The 15,102-nt window shown below is 37.5% G+C and overlaps 2 protein-coding genes across 3 annotated transcripts; one reads left to right on the top strand and one right to left on the bottom strand.

The window, feature by feature from the left end:
- Window positions 1–732: 732 nt before the first annotated feature.
- LOC112048828 (uncharacterized) lies at window positions 733–7,085 on the bottom strand. 2 transcript variants are annotated; one of them, XM_024086506.2, is made up of 3 exons: window positions 6,733–7,085; window positions 5,161–5,953; window positions 733–4,725 (listed from the first exon to the last, which is right to left on the bottom strand). In XM_024086506.2, the coding sequence occupies exons 2-3, from the start codon at window positions 5,947–5,949 to the stop codon at window positions 4,102–4,104; spliced, it is 1,413 nt and encodes a 470-aa protein (XP_023942274.2). In that variant the 5' UTR covers window positions 5,950–5,953; window positions 6,733–7,085; the 3' UTR covers window positions 733–4,101. The 2 variants fall into 2 exon arrangements, with proteins under 2 accessions (XP_023942274.2, XP_023942273.2); XM_024086505.2 differs by having other exon boundaries at window positions 733–5,953; window positions 6,733–7,083.
- A 277-nt stretch (window positions 7,086–7,362) lies between these two features.
- On the top strand, window positions 7,363–14,533 carry LOC112057173 (protein lethal(2)denticleless). Its single transcript, XM_052883475.1, has 4 exons — window positions 7,363–7,524; window positions 7,600–7,796; window positions 9,976–10,087; window positions 10,926–14,533. The coding sequence occupies exons 1-4, from the start codon at window positions 7,482–7,484 to the stop codon at window positions 12,614–12,616; spliced, it is 2,043 nt and encodes a 680-aa protein (XP_052739435.1). The 5' UTR covers window positions 7,363–7,481; the 3' UTR covers window positions 12,617–14,533.
- Window positions 14,534–15,102: the final 569 nt, after the last annotated feature.

The following is a 15,102-nucleotide window of genomic DNA, read 5'->3' as shown; positions in this document are numbered from 1 at the left end:
ACAAATGGATTTTTCAAGATAAAATTTTTAATTTATTAAATTAAAATTTTTAAATAGACATTTAAAAATCCTTTTTAGTGTTTTTGGTCGTGTAAATACTAGTTTTTTTTGTCTTTGTTTTAAAGGCTCGCACTTGATTACAAATAGGAAGTCATTTTGAAATCACAAACACTTTATTTTAAAAAAAGTAGCGCCATCTACTAATGAGTAGTATTTGCAAATGGACGAAAAACGGGAGCGCCACCTAGCATCGAATAGTGATATTAATTCATACTTTCCTTAACATTAATGCACCTATAACATAGATGGCGGTGATCTATTAATAAAAAAAAAACAAGAAGCCCATTAGAAATAATTTTGACCGTTTACAAAAAAAACTGCCCAATTTTGCTTTGAGTTTTAGAATTATTGGTAAAGAAAATTTTACTTATAGGCCTCTAAATATAGTCCAATATTCAATAAAATCTCAAATTCAGAGCAAATTCAACCTTGAGGATCGAGTTTAAGGTGGAATTTGCAAATGCGATTATTTGAATTGAGTGCCAAGAAGTTGTGTTTGGCACTGCTTGAGTGGGGATGTTTTTTGGTCGCCGATTGTGCATCCACTTTTTAAAAGGAGATCGATGATGAGTCATAATATTACGTACAGCATGGCATTATATGTATACTAAAAATATCGTACTAATTAGCAAGGTACACTTAGTACAGAGTAAAATTTTAGAAAAAAAAGAAAACAGTGAAAGTATGTATTTATTACACAAAAATTTAATACAAAATAAACAGTTTTAATATACGTAGTCTAAACTACAATGTGCACTATGACAACAACAGACTGTCGTGGTCACAGACACAGATACAGTTGATTAAAATTATAGTCACTTAAAATGGCACTTACAATAAAATTTGCGCACGAAACACAAATTTTATTCGTGTTCGTACATCCAGTATGTATTTAAATTTCATTCATAAAAACGCCTAAATATAATAAGTTAACAAATAACTAATCACTAATAACACAATGCACTAAGAGCATGCAATAGCCACACAAACCATGCCAAAGGCTGAGTTTTGTAGCATATGCGCCTATTAGGTACATGTAAGTATAGTCGGAAACAATCTTTATGACGTTTCCATGCATCGTGCTTTAAGCTGTGCAATACAAGATTTTAGGTATCAGCCGCAACGTAGGGGGGCCGCGGTGGGGCATTATTCTGCGCGCGCATTGCATCCCACTATACCTACAGTAGCTATTTATAGAATTTGGACTGTGGTGTTTTTGGAAGGTTTCAAGGGTCCTCAACTGTCCAAATATATTTTTTTAATATTTTCCATGGCATAACATGAGAAATATCTCCGATCGCCAGTCACTTAGCTTTATATTAACCACTAGCTGACGCCGCACGGTTTCACTCGCGTGATTCCCGTTCCCGTAGGAATACGAGGATAATATATAGCCTATAGCCTTCCTCGATAAATGGGCTATTTAAATCGGATCAGTAGTTCCTGAGATTAGCGAGAGTTAAAGCAAACAAACAGCTTTATAAGATTCGAAAATATTTAACACCATTAAAATATATATGTTGTGTCCATACACTACACACAACTATAAATTAGATTCGCAATGCACACACGCGTAATTTTTACACAGATTAAGAAACACATTGGCGAGACTATCCACAGATTAGGTACTCGTCAGAAGAATCGATTCTTTTTAGATAGTTTTTATTACAAATTTGATATAATCAAGGTAGAAATACAAATAAAACGTAACTCCATCTATTAGTAAACTACATGTAGTTGGCCATTTTTTATGCCATTCAACTACACAAACCGGCATTTTTGGGGAGCTCTTTACACGACGAAAACGATTACAACAGTGAAACATCGATTCTATAGCAACAGTTTTTATAAACGCGTTAGATCATTGATCTTTGCTAGAGTTGTAATATCTAGCGACCCAGGTGCCTAATATAAATAGTCAAAAGTTTGGACCCTTGAAACCCACACCTTGAAAAGTGAATTTGCTTCAAACTATAAATGGCTACATATACTACGGACAGACAAACATTCCGCCTTCGTATAATGTGCTATTGCAAGCTCTTGTTCTACAATATTACAATTTGAACAATATCTACAGCACACTTGCCCATTGTTGTCAGCTTTAACATCCTTGAAGCAAGCTCTTAATATAAATACATCAGCTTCTCTCATAACCTCAGTAGTGATGCACAAACACACAAACATTCTTCTGTAATTCTTGTATAAACTGTATGGATATTTACAATCACATAACATTATACCTTAGGTATGAATGACAGGATTTTAGGTAATAAAATGTGATTATGTAAAAACAATGGTGTTGATAATTTTTTTGGACAGAGGTATTACAAAGGAGATGGTCCAAAATTGGAGCCCAGGATCAGTCATTGTACCCTGGCGGAAATAAAAGAAAATATTTTTTTAGTTATTTTTGATTAAACAAATCTACGAATTTACTTTATTTCTTTTGAAATAATATTCATTCTCTCCCAAGAAATTCAACACTAATACGGGTAATAATGGCAGATTGATGACGTTTTCAATGCAGTAGTCGATTTGAAGTTTGCTGTCAATTGTCATGGTCATACTTATAAGGACGCCATCTTGATATAACTCAAAAACTTGGGTTTTAATTTTATTTAGATTTATTAATTTATTTAGATTTTAATAAAATCCTTGTATTTGTTAAATTTTAATGATTCAGGGTACAAGAGTGGACCTAAAATGGACCATCTCCTTTATATTATAGTAATTATATTAGTTGTAAATGACAATTTATTTACTCAAATCAATTTAATTGAAGATATTTGAAATATCACTGTTTTTAAATAATTTTTTCTTTTGTTATTCATATATGTTTTCTTAGATATTCTAAATTTATGATGAAGAATTGGCTTTGGCTGCAGTAGTAAGTTGACAGGACAAACGTGTTTGTGTAACTGAAGGAGTGTTAACATCCGGCCGCTCAGAGATTGCGTTTATGACAGGTTGTGATCAAAAAACATATTCAATTACAATTCGGTGTTTGTCTCATTACTACAAAGACAAATGTTTGGCAAAACCTTGTAACAGCGCAGTTCAACAACCTTGTACGCCAGTTCCATCGGCCATTCAACCGAGCTGTCAAAAACGCAATCTCTAAGCGGTATTCACAATAGCAATACTATTCATATCACATTTTTCAATTATTAGGGTGATACAATGGGGAGCCAACTTTCCTTCAGTTTCAGAAACAAATGCAACCGTCTGTACACCTACTAATAACAGTAAAGCTAAATCTTCCTATTAAAATAGAATATGTATAAATGATTGTTTGTTTAGATGCACAGATTAATCGTAATACATGGAATAAAGCTCCAAAACTGTCTCAAACAGATCCAATATTTATACAAGAGAGTATGACGTATGCCAAAAACAACTACCAGAGTGAAATTTCAGTAATAATATTATTTATTAGCTCAAAGCTATCATATGTACCTCGCTCAACATTTTCACAATAGAAGTCCAGTCATGTTGTGAACTGAATTTGTGACTGTATACATATTAAAATAAATAAATAAATATATACTTATACCATGCACATCACTATGTAGCCCCAAAGTAAGCATACAGAGTTGCTTGTATTATGGGTACTAAGATAGTTGATATTGTAATATTCATATACATTTATATAATGTATAAATACTCAGCCGTGATAGCCTAGTGGATATGACCTCTGCCTCCGATTCTGGAGGGTGTGGGTTCGAATCCTGTCCGGGGCATGCACCTCCAACTTTTCGACGTCATGAAACAGTTGAAACATAGACCATCATGGCCTACAGGTGTTTTGCGTAGTATTGTCAAAAACATATTTAAAACTAAAATTTTCATGTAGTCCCGTCTCGAAAAGATATGAAAAATTTTTTTTCAGTCTAGTAGAATGTTAATGAACTATTTAAGAACATTTAAAAAAGTGTCAACTAGCCTATTGTCACTGTTGTTGTGTAACTTAGCCTTTAGTTGCTTCTCTTGTGAAAATGCAAAGTGCGAGGGCTCTTACAATTATTAACAATGTTTAAAATGCTAAGAGAAAAACTTGCTTTGTCTCAGTCTCAGAGGTTCACTGTCACTCTCACTGTCAGAGAAACAAGCCGCAAAACCACTCTTGTTCCTCGACGAGTCCCTCAACGAAGGTCGGCTTTTAGTCACTGTCTTTTTACCTTTTCTTACAGATTTTTGTACAGATTGTTCTAAGGCACAGTTCATGCCGTCGCCGAGTTTCTTATTACTTCCCTCACTAGCCGAGTCCTTGCACGGCCGTTCCACTTTGTCCTTTGTTCGGCTGCGGAGGCATCTGGATGTGGTATTGTTCTTCTTGGGGCTCTTCATATTTAGACGAGCTACGTTCACAACTGGAGTAGAGCTCACCTGATCAGTGGAGCTCTTCAATTGCACCACTGAATTATCAGTTTCCTCGACATCAGTTTTTAAACGTCTTCTCTGTCCACTTCTAGGCCTGGAAATTATTCTCTCTTCTGAATTTTCCTTCAGATTCAAGTTTATTGTTCCCTTGCGCATGTTGTATTTACTACTGCAGGGTTTTGTTCTAGAGTTATTGTTGATTTTAGTTGAACAGTTTGGTTCAGGAGTTTCTGTGGGATTGTGTTTGTGCCTTCGAGGATACCTGGACGCACCACTGCTTCCAGACTGGAAAGAAATGTGTAAATTATTTTTACTATCTTGTTTAGTAATTTTGTTTCTAGTATTATTGCCTTCCAAGTTTGGTTCCATCAATTTTATTAGAGAAGTGCTTTGTGTCACCCCAGTAGGTTGACTGTGAGTTCTCATTGATACTAATTTAAGAGCATTTTGTGACGAGTCAGAGCTGCAATTCATAGCACCAGTGTCAGGGAAACCTGTGTTGACAGACTTGTTCACACAAGCTATCACTTTGTTAGGCTCAGCCTGGTTAGCTTGTTTAGAGAGGTTCCTATTATTTTGGTTCCTCAATTTGTTTGGCCTCTTTGATGACTGCATTTTGGTGGAACGGATGTAGTTAGCTGTCAAACCAGACACATCACTCATGTCCTCAAACTGGCCGTTTATTTCCATTTTGATGGTGTCTTTCCCGGGCATTGTTACCTTGCTCTTGCTTCTGTTGTTGGTGGGTGGGTTCTGCAGTAGATTGGTGTCTCCTGCTTTCTGTGCATCTTGTTTACCGTTCATGATACTAGCATTGTATATTTGAAAGGTACAGTTTAAGTTCCGCTGAGCCGTTCGAAGACTTCTCCTTAAACTTGCTTTGGGTGTTGATGTAGCAATTTTAGTCTTTTTACACACTGTTCGTTGACAATTTTTTTGTAATTTCATCTTTTTTGACTTCTTCTGTGCTGATGATGGCTTAATATTGAAATCTGTATCAGAGCCATCCATATCAGATTTGCGACTCTCAATTGCAGGTTTTTGATTCTGTGGAGCTTTGAAGTACACATTCTGTCGCTTTTCTGTAGATACAGAATCATCGTCCAACAGTTGCAATTTTCTTTTCTTTCTGGGTGATTCATCTTCAATTTTGCTTTTAACACTTGGCGGCTTCGCTGTAGAGCATTGAGCTTGCTCCACTTGTTTCTTCAGAATGTTGTCATAGTTGAAGAGACAGGGTGCTCTCTTGGTGTAAATCCAGTATGATATCTCATCCATGTTGTTCATAAAGGGAGGATCCTGTGGTTGAAGATGTGATGAGGGCAGGGCCGGGGCAGCAGGCGACAGGTGATGGTTTTGTACTGGTCGCACAGCAGCCGAGCCAGGCACTGCAGCGGGGAGCGCCAGCCGCACGACGCCTGCACCAGCAGCTCTGCGCTTCCGCTGGAGCCTGCGCCCACCCGCCGCTGCCGAAGCTGCACGCTTGATCCCATTGTCATCACATTCCATGCACCTGGAATAGGTATTAACATTCATCATTATCAGCCTATTTTATTGGCTCTGAAGGTGCAGGCCAGGCCTCTCTAATTACCGCACCATGCTGCGACTATGTGGGAGACTAGGTCGATAATGTTAAAATCATCAACAACCACTATCATTTATTAATGATAATGATGGCTTAACATAACATGCTCTCCGAACTCCAAAGGCCAACTTTGTGTTGAGAATTTTTCCTAAAAACTAGAAGATACGAAGAACTAAAGAAGATAGCACAACTTAGTATCTGTTAGCCCAACCCAGACCCACATGATCTGAAACCACATAGGCTAACAACTGCACCAGCGAGACAGTTAGTCATCACTCAACAGCCTATTGTTAATTAAATTAATTTTTTTCCCAGTGTGTGTAGCAGACTTCCATGTTTCTTCTATCACTGTTAAAAATTTCAAGTGCTTCCTCTTTTCTCAGTTGATTTTTTCATGTTCTGCATAGCTTGTGCATCTTATTAATGGCAGCAAATCACGACAAATTACATAAAAAGAAAAGCTAAAATTGTCAGACAAGTTTGATCAAAATCGATTGAGTACTGTAAAACCATGTACACTTAAACATTATGATTAAACGAGATATTCATGCAGCGAAATCCAAGGGCCAAAGTTACTTTTTATGATTACTTTACTATGCTAAAAAGAACATTTCGATATGTTGTTCCTGTACACCAGAAAAAATTCTGTCAATATGACGCCGTCTGTGGGTGACAAATACGATGGCAAAATATAAAAAAATACTTACTTTTAAGATTGATACTGCGGTGAAACTTATTAATTACGATTTCCTTACAACTTTAGATACATACAAATTAATAATTACGAGTAATACGACGTACTTTTTAAAAAACTGTTGAACTATAATACTTTACGACGAGATACAATTAGTGTCAATACAGTGTATCCAATGGAGAATAGAACGTCTGGGAAGTCACATTTAAAGTTCACGGGAAAATAATACACTAAAATCAAGCGTAGTGACTAGTGTATCTTAAAATGGATTCTAAATCTAAAAGAAGAAATAAAAAATTTTATGAAACCAGGCACAAACTTGCAGCAAATTTTGTAATCTGTCTGTGGTCTGTGGCAACGCTTGACAGCAGAAACAGAATCACGAATCATGACAGATTAAATAATTAATTAATTCTTATCTATTTTTATTTGATAAAATACAAAAAAACATTTTACCTTCTGCTTTACAAATATATTTAATCGTAAATAGAAGATAGTTTTTATGTTATCAACCTTTTTTTATGGAATAATTTATTTGTTTCATTTATTATTTTGATCTTTTTTTCATCGTAATCGCAAACGCGACGCACTGTTTTTCTCGCTGGTGTTTGACACAAAGTGTCAAATTAATAACGTCAAAGTCTATGTCAAAAGTCAAAGAAAATTCAAGAAATTTGCGGGTAAAATTGGTTGTTATTGTGGTTATTGTATTCTGAATTTACTGCAAATTAAAGCGTAATGTTCATCGTTTCTTTCTGAAAAATGAACGACATACAGAACATTATCGACCGTCAACTTGGAATATGTAAGTACACGTCATAAATTCATAATTTATTGTGATAAAGAAGTCGAGTAACAATATTTGCGCGGCATTTTTCAGACTCCCGGTTTAACTACGATAATGTCCTGAAACGATTAGTGGTGCAGTCGGAGGAGTCGTTTTACGGTCTGCAGAATGATCCTCTAGCTGGCAACTTCGAGCAGGATCCACCTATATTCGCCTGCCGATTTTCTGAAGCCTCGGGCTACGAACACATTCTCGCCCTCGCAAATGAAGACGGTCGAGTTGCTACGCAGGTAAACAGCAGCATTTATCACAGGCAATGGTAATGGTCTACTAAAGGTGCAACCTTCTCTTTTCTATAAAATAGCTGAAACACTAAGATTAGTTAGTTTTTAGTTTATCAATATTAATTACTGTTTCCTTATTTCTATCACAGAGTAGTATTCCTTTTTTCGGTAGGTTATGGTTGCTGGTGTATAGACTTATGAGTATAAGGCGCAACACCTGTGCCTTACTCACTGCACAACATTTTCAACAAAGTGTGGCATGGTGGGCTGACTGCATTTTGTTTTATTCTTTAAAAATTAGCCCTTGACTACAATCTCACCTGATGGTAAGTGATGATGCAATCTAATATGGAAGTGGACTAACTTGTTAGGAGGAGGATGAAAATCTACAGCTCTGTCAGTTTCTACACAACATTGTACCAGACTGCTAAATCTCTTGGCAGTTCATCTTTGCCGATATGGTGATGGCCACAGCAGAAGCCTCCCACCAGCCAGACCTTGACCAATTAAGAAAACCTCAATCAGCCCAGCCGGGGATGGAACTCAGACCTCTATCTTGTCAAACTACCGCACATACAACTGCACCACTGAGGCTTGTTACAAATGTCCTGCAGGACTCTTAAGATACTGTCATAGTCTTCAACCCATATATTTTTATTAGATTTATATAAAACACTAGCCATGAAGTACCCACAAACAATTTGCTTAAAGCTGTTGCAGCTGAGATGAGATGAGAAATTACTTTAATACATTGCTAGTATATAAATTTAAATTGAAAAGCTAGTTGTTTGCTAATGTTTTAGCTATATTACTTTATCAAATTCCTTCAGAACCCCTAAAGTGGTGAAATAGAGGTTGAAAGTTTACAATGGATTTCCACGTGGATGAAGTCGTGGGCATCGGTACTTTAATAAATAAAGTTGAAAAATTTTATTGTTTGTTTGCATTGAAGACTCTGAAACTACTAGGCAGATTTCAAAAATTCTTTCACTATTACAATCCTACATTCTTATGATGATATATCATAGGTTATTTATGTTTTATTCCCTCAGGAACAGGAACTATGCAGGTGAAACTTAGTATAGTAATAGTAGACCTCAGTTTCACCCGCTTGGTTCCCATTCCTTTGGGAATATGGGGATTAAATATTGGCTCTGTTAATCCCTCATAATGCAGCTTTCTATTGGTAAAAGAATTTTTCCAGTTGGTCCAGTAGTTTTATAGTTTGTTCATTACATATGAAATTAAAAAACCTCTTCATTAGTGTAAATGTAGAATTTCAGTTATATTATAATATTCTATTTAAAAGTGTTTGTACATCTAACTGAAATTATTAATTTAATTTTTGTTATTATCTATCCTAATTTATACTTATGATTAATAATGATCTAAAATTAGTGATTAATTTCTAAATATTTATTAGTGTCATCAATTCATCATAATCATCGTCTTAATTATTATATTGTCAAATTACTTAATGTTGAGTAAACACATTTGCTAAACATTCTAGGAAAGACGATAAATATTCACTATACTAGAGACCATTGAGAAACATTGTACACCAGAAATGGCCAAACATATGTTCTCAGCAAATAAATAAATAAGTATAAATTTAAGTTGTGTGTAAGTATTGTAACTTTAATAAGTTTAGCAGTTATTCTTTTCCAAAACAAACACTAGACAATTAATCAACAAACTTCTGTATAAATCAAAGCTTATTCAAATTTTTATCATTAGGAAAGTTACTATTACAACTTCTCTTACCTATCTTACACATATCCAACATTTCTTATCTCATCTTGATGCAGCAACATGATTTCAACTGGTATGTTTATATACTAGGCACAAGTATTTTTAAAAAATTAAAGGTATTAAACATTGACATAACTACTTTTCTCCATCTGTATAATTACAATCTAATTACTGGTATATAGTTGGGATCATGCTTGATAAATGTAATAACTATAACCTGAACCATTATAAAGAAAGTCTTAAATAAATAATATAATTAAAAAGGTGGCAATTATATGTTTAGACACAGTTTCAACCCCATTTATCATTGGCACACCTTTTTTGTGCATTTAAAATTTTAGAGGTAGATAAATTCTTATTTTTTTTAAATTCCAAGTTCATTTAGTTTTAACTTACAAGTTGTAAGCTGATTAAATGAGTTTATTATTTGCAGGACACGTCCACAGTGAGCAGTGCCAGCACTCTTCAGGGCTTCCAGTGCCACAACAACGCTGTGTTCGACCTCGCCTGGATGCCTCACCACAAGAACTTCGTCACTGTCTCAGGCAGGTGTAGCAGTCACACTGCCAACAATATCTCATGTGTCCTCAGATCTATTATAGGAGAACCAGAATTGCACCCAAATTGACAAACAAAATTGTCTATCATTTTCGGAAGAAAACAAGCTTAGTTCTTTATACTATTCAACTACACAAAAAGACATTTTTGACGGAGCTTTTTAACCGACGAACATGATTACAACTATGAAACATCAATATTATAGAGGTTTTATAATTGCATTAGATTATTGGTCATATACTTTGACAGACGGACGGAAAGAAAAGTAACGTCTAGCGAGGCAGGCCCTCTACAATAATTGGTCTGAGCATGTGTCAGATACTTCAGCTTATGTGCAACACTACCTCTCTTCGTCGAATCGTCGAGAGAATTGTTGTAAATTTACATGTGACCAATTTTTTAAATTCAATAGACACTTTCAACAAATTATCATCATATTTCTACCAGTGTATACAAAATCTTTACAAATGATTTATAATTTATTCCTTTACTATATGTTCCACATGGATCTTAAGGTATTTCAGAAAATTGCATGAAAATTCATTTAGTATTTTTTAGTTTATTGTGAACATACAGACAGACTTAGTCAGGGTTTCTTATTTTTTCTATCAACATTTAACAATTTTGTCGAAAACTTCAATGACTACCCAGTCATTGAAGTGCACTTAATTCTCAAGCTTTTTATCGTTTATCAACATTGTCATTAAATTTTTAAAGATTTAAGAATAAATAAAATAACATTAATAAATAAATTGTCTCTATTTAATTTTTAATGAGTTACATAAACACCATTCCATAATTAAGAAAGCATAATTGTTTTTTCAGGTGATCACACAGCCTGCCTCTGGGACGTGTCAGAGGCATCGCCGAAACAGGTCCTCACATTCGCGCACCACAACAAATCTGTGAAGACCGCCGTGTTCCGGCCCTGCGAGCCCTCCGTGTTCGCCACCGGCGGCCGGGACGGACACATTCTCGTCTGGGACATCCGCGCCAACAACCACCCGGCGATCGTGCTCAAGCCCGACAACTGCTTGATGAGCTGCCACTCGAGCTTCACCCCCAAGACCCCCGGCTCGCACGGCAAGCGACCCCGCATAGACAACCACCGGGCCATCAGCATCACCGGCCTCGTCTTCCAGAACGACTCGACTCTGATCTCCTGCGGCGAGTGCGACGGCAACATCAAAGTTTGGGATCTGAGAAAGAACTACAACGTTTACAAGAGAGAACCGCTGCCCAAACACTCGATACCCTACTGCGGCAGCTCCACCAAGAACGGCTACACCAACCTGGTGATAGACGACGCCAGGGTGCGGCTCTACGCCAGCTGCATGGACGACGTCATCTACTGCTTCAACATCTCCACGCACAGCGCGCTGCCGGAGCAGAGGTACGTCGGCCACGAGAACAGCACGTTCTACATCAAAACCAGTCTGAGCCCCGACAGCTCGTATCTGGTCAGCGGGAGTAGCGACAAAAACGCCTACATATGGAACGTCAAGTACTCCCAGCCCGTGGTCAAACTGACGGGCCACCGCGCCGAGGTGACCTGCGCCGCCTGGTGCCGGACGGGGGACATGAAGGTGGTCACTTGCAGCGACGACGCCAGACATAAAATATGGAGGATAGGAGCGGAGTTTCCGGAGACGGACGTCGAGTTGAGCGGGAAGGCTGAGGTCGTCCCGCGCGCGGAGATCACGAGCCTCCCGCAGTGGGGCGGCCTGGACCGCACGCCCAGCTCCTTGAAACGAAAAACGACGACGCCGAGCTCCTACAGCGCCAAGCGCGCGCGCGCGCAAGGCAGCAGCAGCACCAAGAAAACTAAACGCTGTCTCGCAGATCTGATGAACGCTTCCAAAGAAACGGACGATGCGGAGACCACGGTCAAACGGCTCAAACTGGACATGCCGTGCATCCCTGAGGAGCAGCTCTTGCCCGCTGGTGTGAAACGACAGAGATTTGCGGAACAAACTTCTGCCGAAAGTTCCACGCCTTGCAACGGCCACACGGATCCCGACCCCTCGAAGTCTCCCGAGTGGACGTATTACATTCCCAAGGCGGGCTCTTCGTTCATGTCGCCGACCAAAAGTTACGAGAGGAGGAATTGCAAAATACTTTCCGCCAAAAGTCCAAAAGCGATATCGTCGAGTACGATACCGCACAGAACGCCCGTCAAGGTGTCCCCCACAAAGGTCAGGGTGTTGAGTTTCACGACGCCGACGAAGAATCTACCCAACTTCGTGATGGACGGCGAGGCGCCTCACCTGAAACTGATGTCGCCGGTCAAGAAGAAACAGGAAACTACAGATTGGCTTACTTTAATGGTTCGCGAAAGAAAAGGCAAACCCGTAGAAACGGTAGAACGAGCCAGTCAAATTGCGCCCCTGAGTCCAAAAGAAAACTTTCCGACCAGAAGGAATTCCGTCACAGAGAAAGCTCCGAAGGCGGTTACGAAATCATTAACTTTACATAAATATTTCAATGTTGTAGTGAAGAAAAATGGCGTAATTTGACTTCGACTTGTAATTGCCACTTTTGTTTTAAGGACATTTTTAGTTTATACTTATATTTTGAGGTTAAGGAATCTTAATCCTGTTTATTTATGATATTAAAAAAAATTAAAGTATAAAGGAAATGCTGAAATATCCATTACTGTAACTATTCGGATAGTCCCTGTTGCTCAGATAAACTGATTAGAATCACATTCGCATTTACGATGTATATCATTTACATTTTACATGTTACATTAGTATATAAATAAATGTATTCCTATCATTGACCTCTTATAGTAAAAGGATGCACAATCATATAGAAATTTCACTTAAAAACTGGCCAATTTTGCTTTGACAGTTATAATTATTGGTAAAGAAAATAAATACATAAGGCCTTTAAATATAGTTCAATATTCGATAAAATCCCAAACTCAGAGCAAATTCAACCTTAAGGATGGAGTTTAAGGTTGAATTTGCAAATGCGACTACTTGAATTGAGTGCCAAGAAATTGTGTTTGGCACTCATTGAGTGGGGACGTTTTTTGGTCGCTGATGGTGCATCCACTTTTTAATAGGAGATCAATGATTTTTATGCATACATCTATCTATACTTTTATTAAAACTGTAGCAGGTCAAATTCTGTACATTGAAGATATTTTGGAAATGTTTGTTGGGGGGGAATTTTATATAATCGATACTGAAGTTAAAAAAATTTTTTTTCGATTTTTGTCTGTCTGTCCGTGTGTTTTTGTTTTGTTTGTTAAAATTCAACCCCTAAAGTGGTGAAATAGGGCTTGAAAGTTTACATTGATTTCCACGCGGACGAAGTCGCGGGCGTCCGCGAGTACTACACAATTGCATTTATTCAATTTGTAAGTCATTGAGATATTCTCTTGTGCATCAACATATTAGTATCCACAGGAGTATAGTGGCATAGAAACAGGCAAGGTCTTCTCCTCCCGAGTGTCGGTTGGGGGGGGGGGGGGGGGCTCGATGCTTGGCCTCCTTGCTCCCCCGGTCCACCCTTGCAAAATGGCGACCGCCGCGACGTTAGATGCATTTTTGGCCACCGTGTCAGAAAAGATTGTGGTTAGATCCAAGCAAACAGATCATATCATTTATAAATCTCGTGTGTTAATGTAAATAACTTAGGACTGAAAAAAAATATCTATATTTTTTATCATACATTAGTACCTACTAATACTGTTAAATATCCTAGCTATTGGGTAAGTAAGTAAAATATTTTATATCACATTTGCTAGTAAAGTATCGCTTATTTCATTAATTTCATTATCGTAATGTATCTCATTAAGCACATGTGTCGTAATGTAAAGTAAAATGTACATGTGCCGCATTGTAATATAAAACCTTTGCCATCTGTCTAAAAACGAACGGTACTTTTTTAAAATCTTGGCAAAGGGTTTTTATGTCAGAAAAGTGCTCAACATTTTATGAATAAAATTAACTGTGTGAGATAAAATATAATAAAAAGCCATTTAATTCTTTAATTTTAATGTATTTGACAATAAATGTCAACCATCTGTATCAGAAATACAAAAAAAATAATTTACTTTATTAGTATTAGTCTAAAAACGCTGGTGTGCGCACATCGTTATCTGTGCAAAAATGACAAGCGTATCGAAATGTCATCTTAAGGAAAACAAGCAAATATGTAAATTCGTTTTCAGAAAGTGTGTTTCCTCGCAAATGTGTTATAAAACGTCGTATGACATACGTGCGCTTTGATAATTACAGCCTCTGCTTCCTTACTATAGCTCTCGCCTTTGGCTCGAGCTGCAATATCGACTCGGCTGTGATTTTCAACTTACCGCACTTATATCATAATATATTATTATCACCAGAACACATTTAATTACTGATTTTACCCAACGTTTTATAATTTTGACTGGTATGTTCAATAAATAGATCTAAACATTATTCATAATTTTGATTTTTACTACACAAAATTAATATTAATTTTGATAAGAGTCAACGTCCCTATTCTGCCTCGACGTGCAGAGTTGACACCGAAGCACTGCCAGACACAGCCTCCTGACGGCCTCCGTAGCGCAGTGGTATGCGCGGCGGATTTCAAGACGGAGGTCCTAGGTTCGATCCGCGGCTGGGCCGATTGAGGTTTTCTTAACCGGTCCAGGTCTGGCTGCTGGTAGGCTTCTGCCGTGACTAGTTACCACCTTACCGACAAAGACGTACCGCCAAGCGAGTTAACGTTCCGGTACGATGCTGTGTAGAAACCAAAAGGAGAGTGGATTTTCATCCTCCTCTTAACAAGTTAGCCTGCTTCCATCTTAGATTGCATCATCACTTACCATCAGGTGAGATTGTAGTCAAAGGCTAACTTGTAAAGAATTAAAAAATAAACAAACATAATTATAATAAAGACTTGAATTGTGTTTCTCATCTGTGAAAAGTGTTACTTTTTACAGATGAGCAACTGCTGGGTTTTTTGTTTCTTCTCGGTAGAATCTCTTTCGTAGTCAGTCAAA

This window comes from Bicyclus anynana, chromosome 9, assembly GCF_947172395.1.
Source record: "Bicyclus anynana chromosome 9, ilBicAnyn1.1, whole genome shotgun sequence".
NCBI lineage: Eukaryota > Metazoa > Arthropoda > Insecta > Lepidoptera > Nymphalidae > Bicyclus > Bicyclus anynana.
This window is presented reverse-complemented; position numbering and strand designations above follow the sequence as displayed.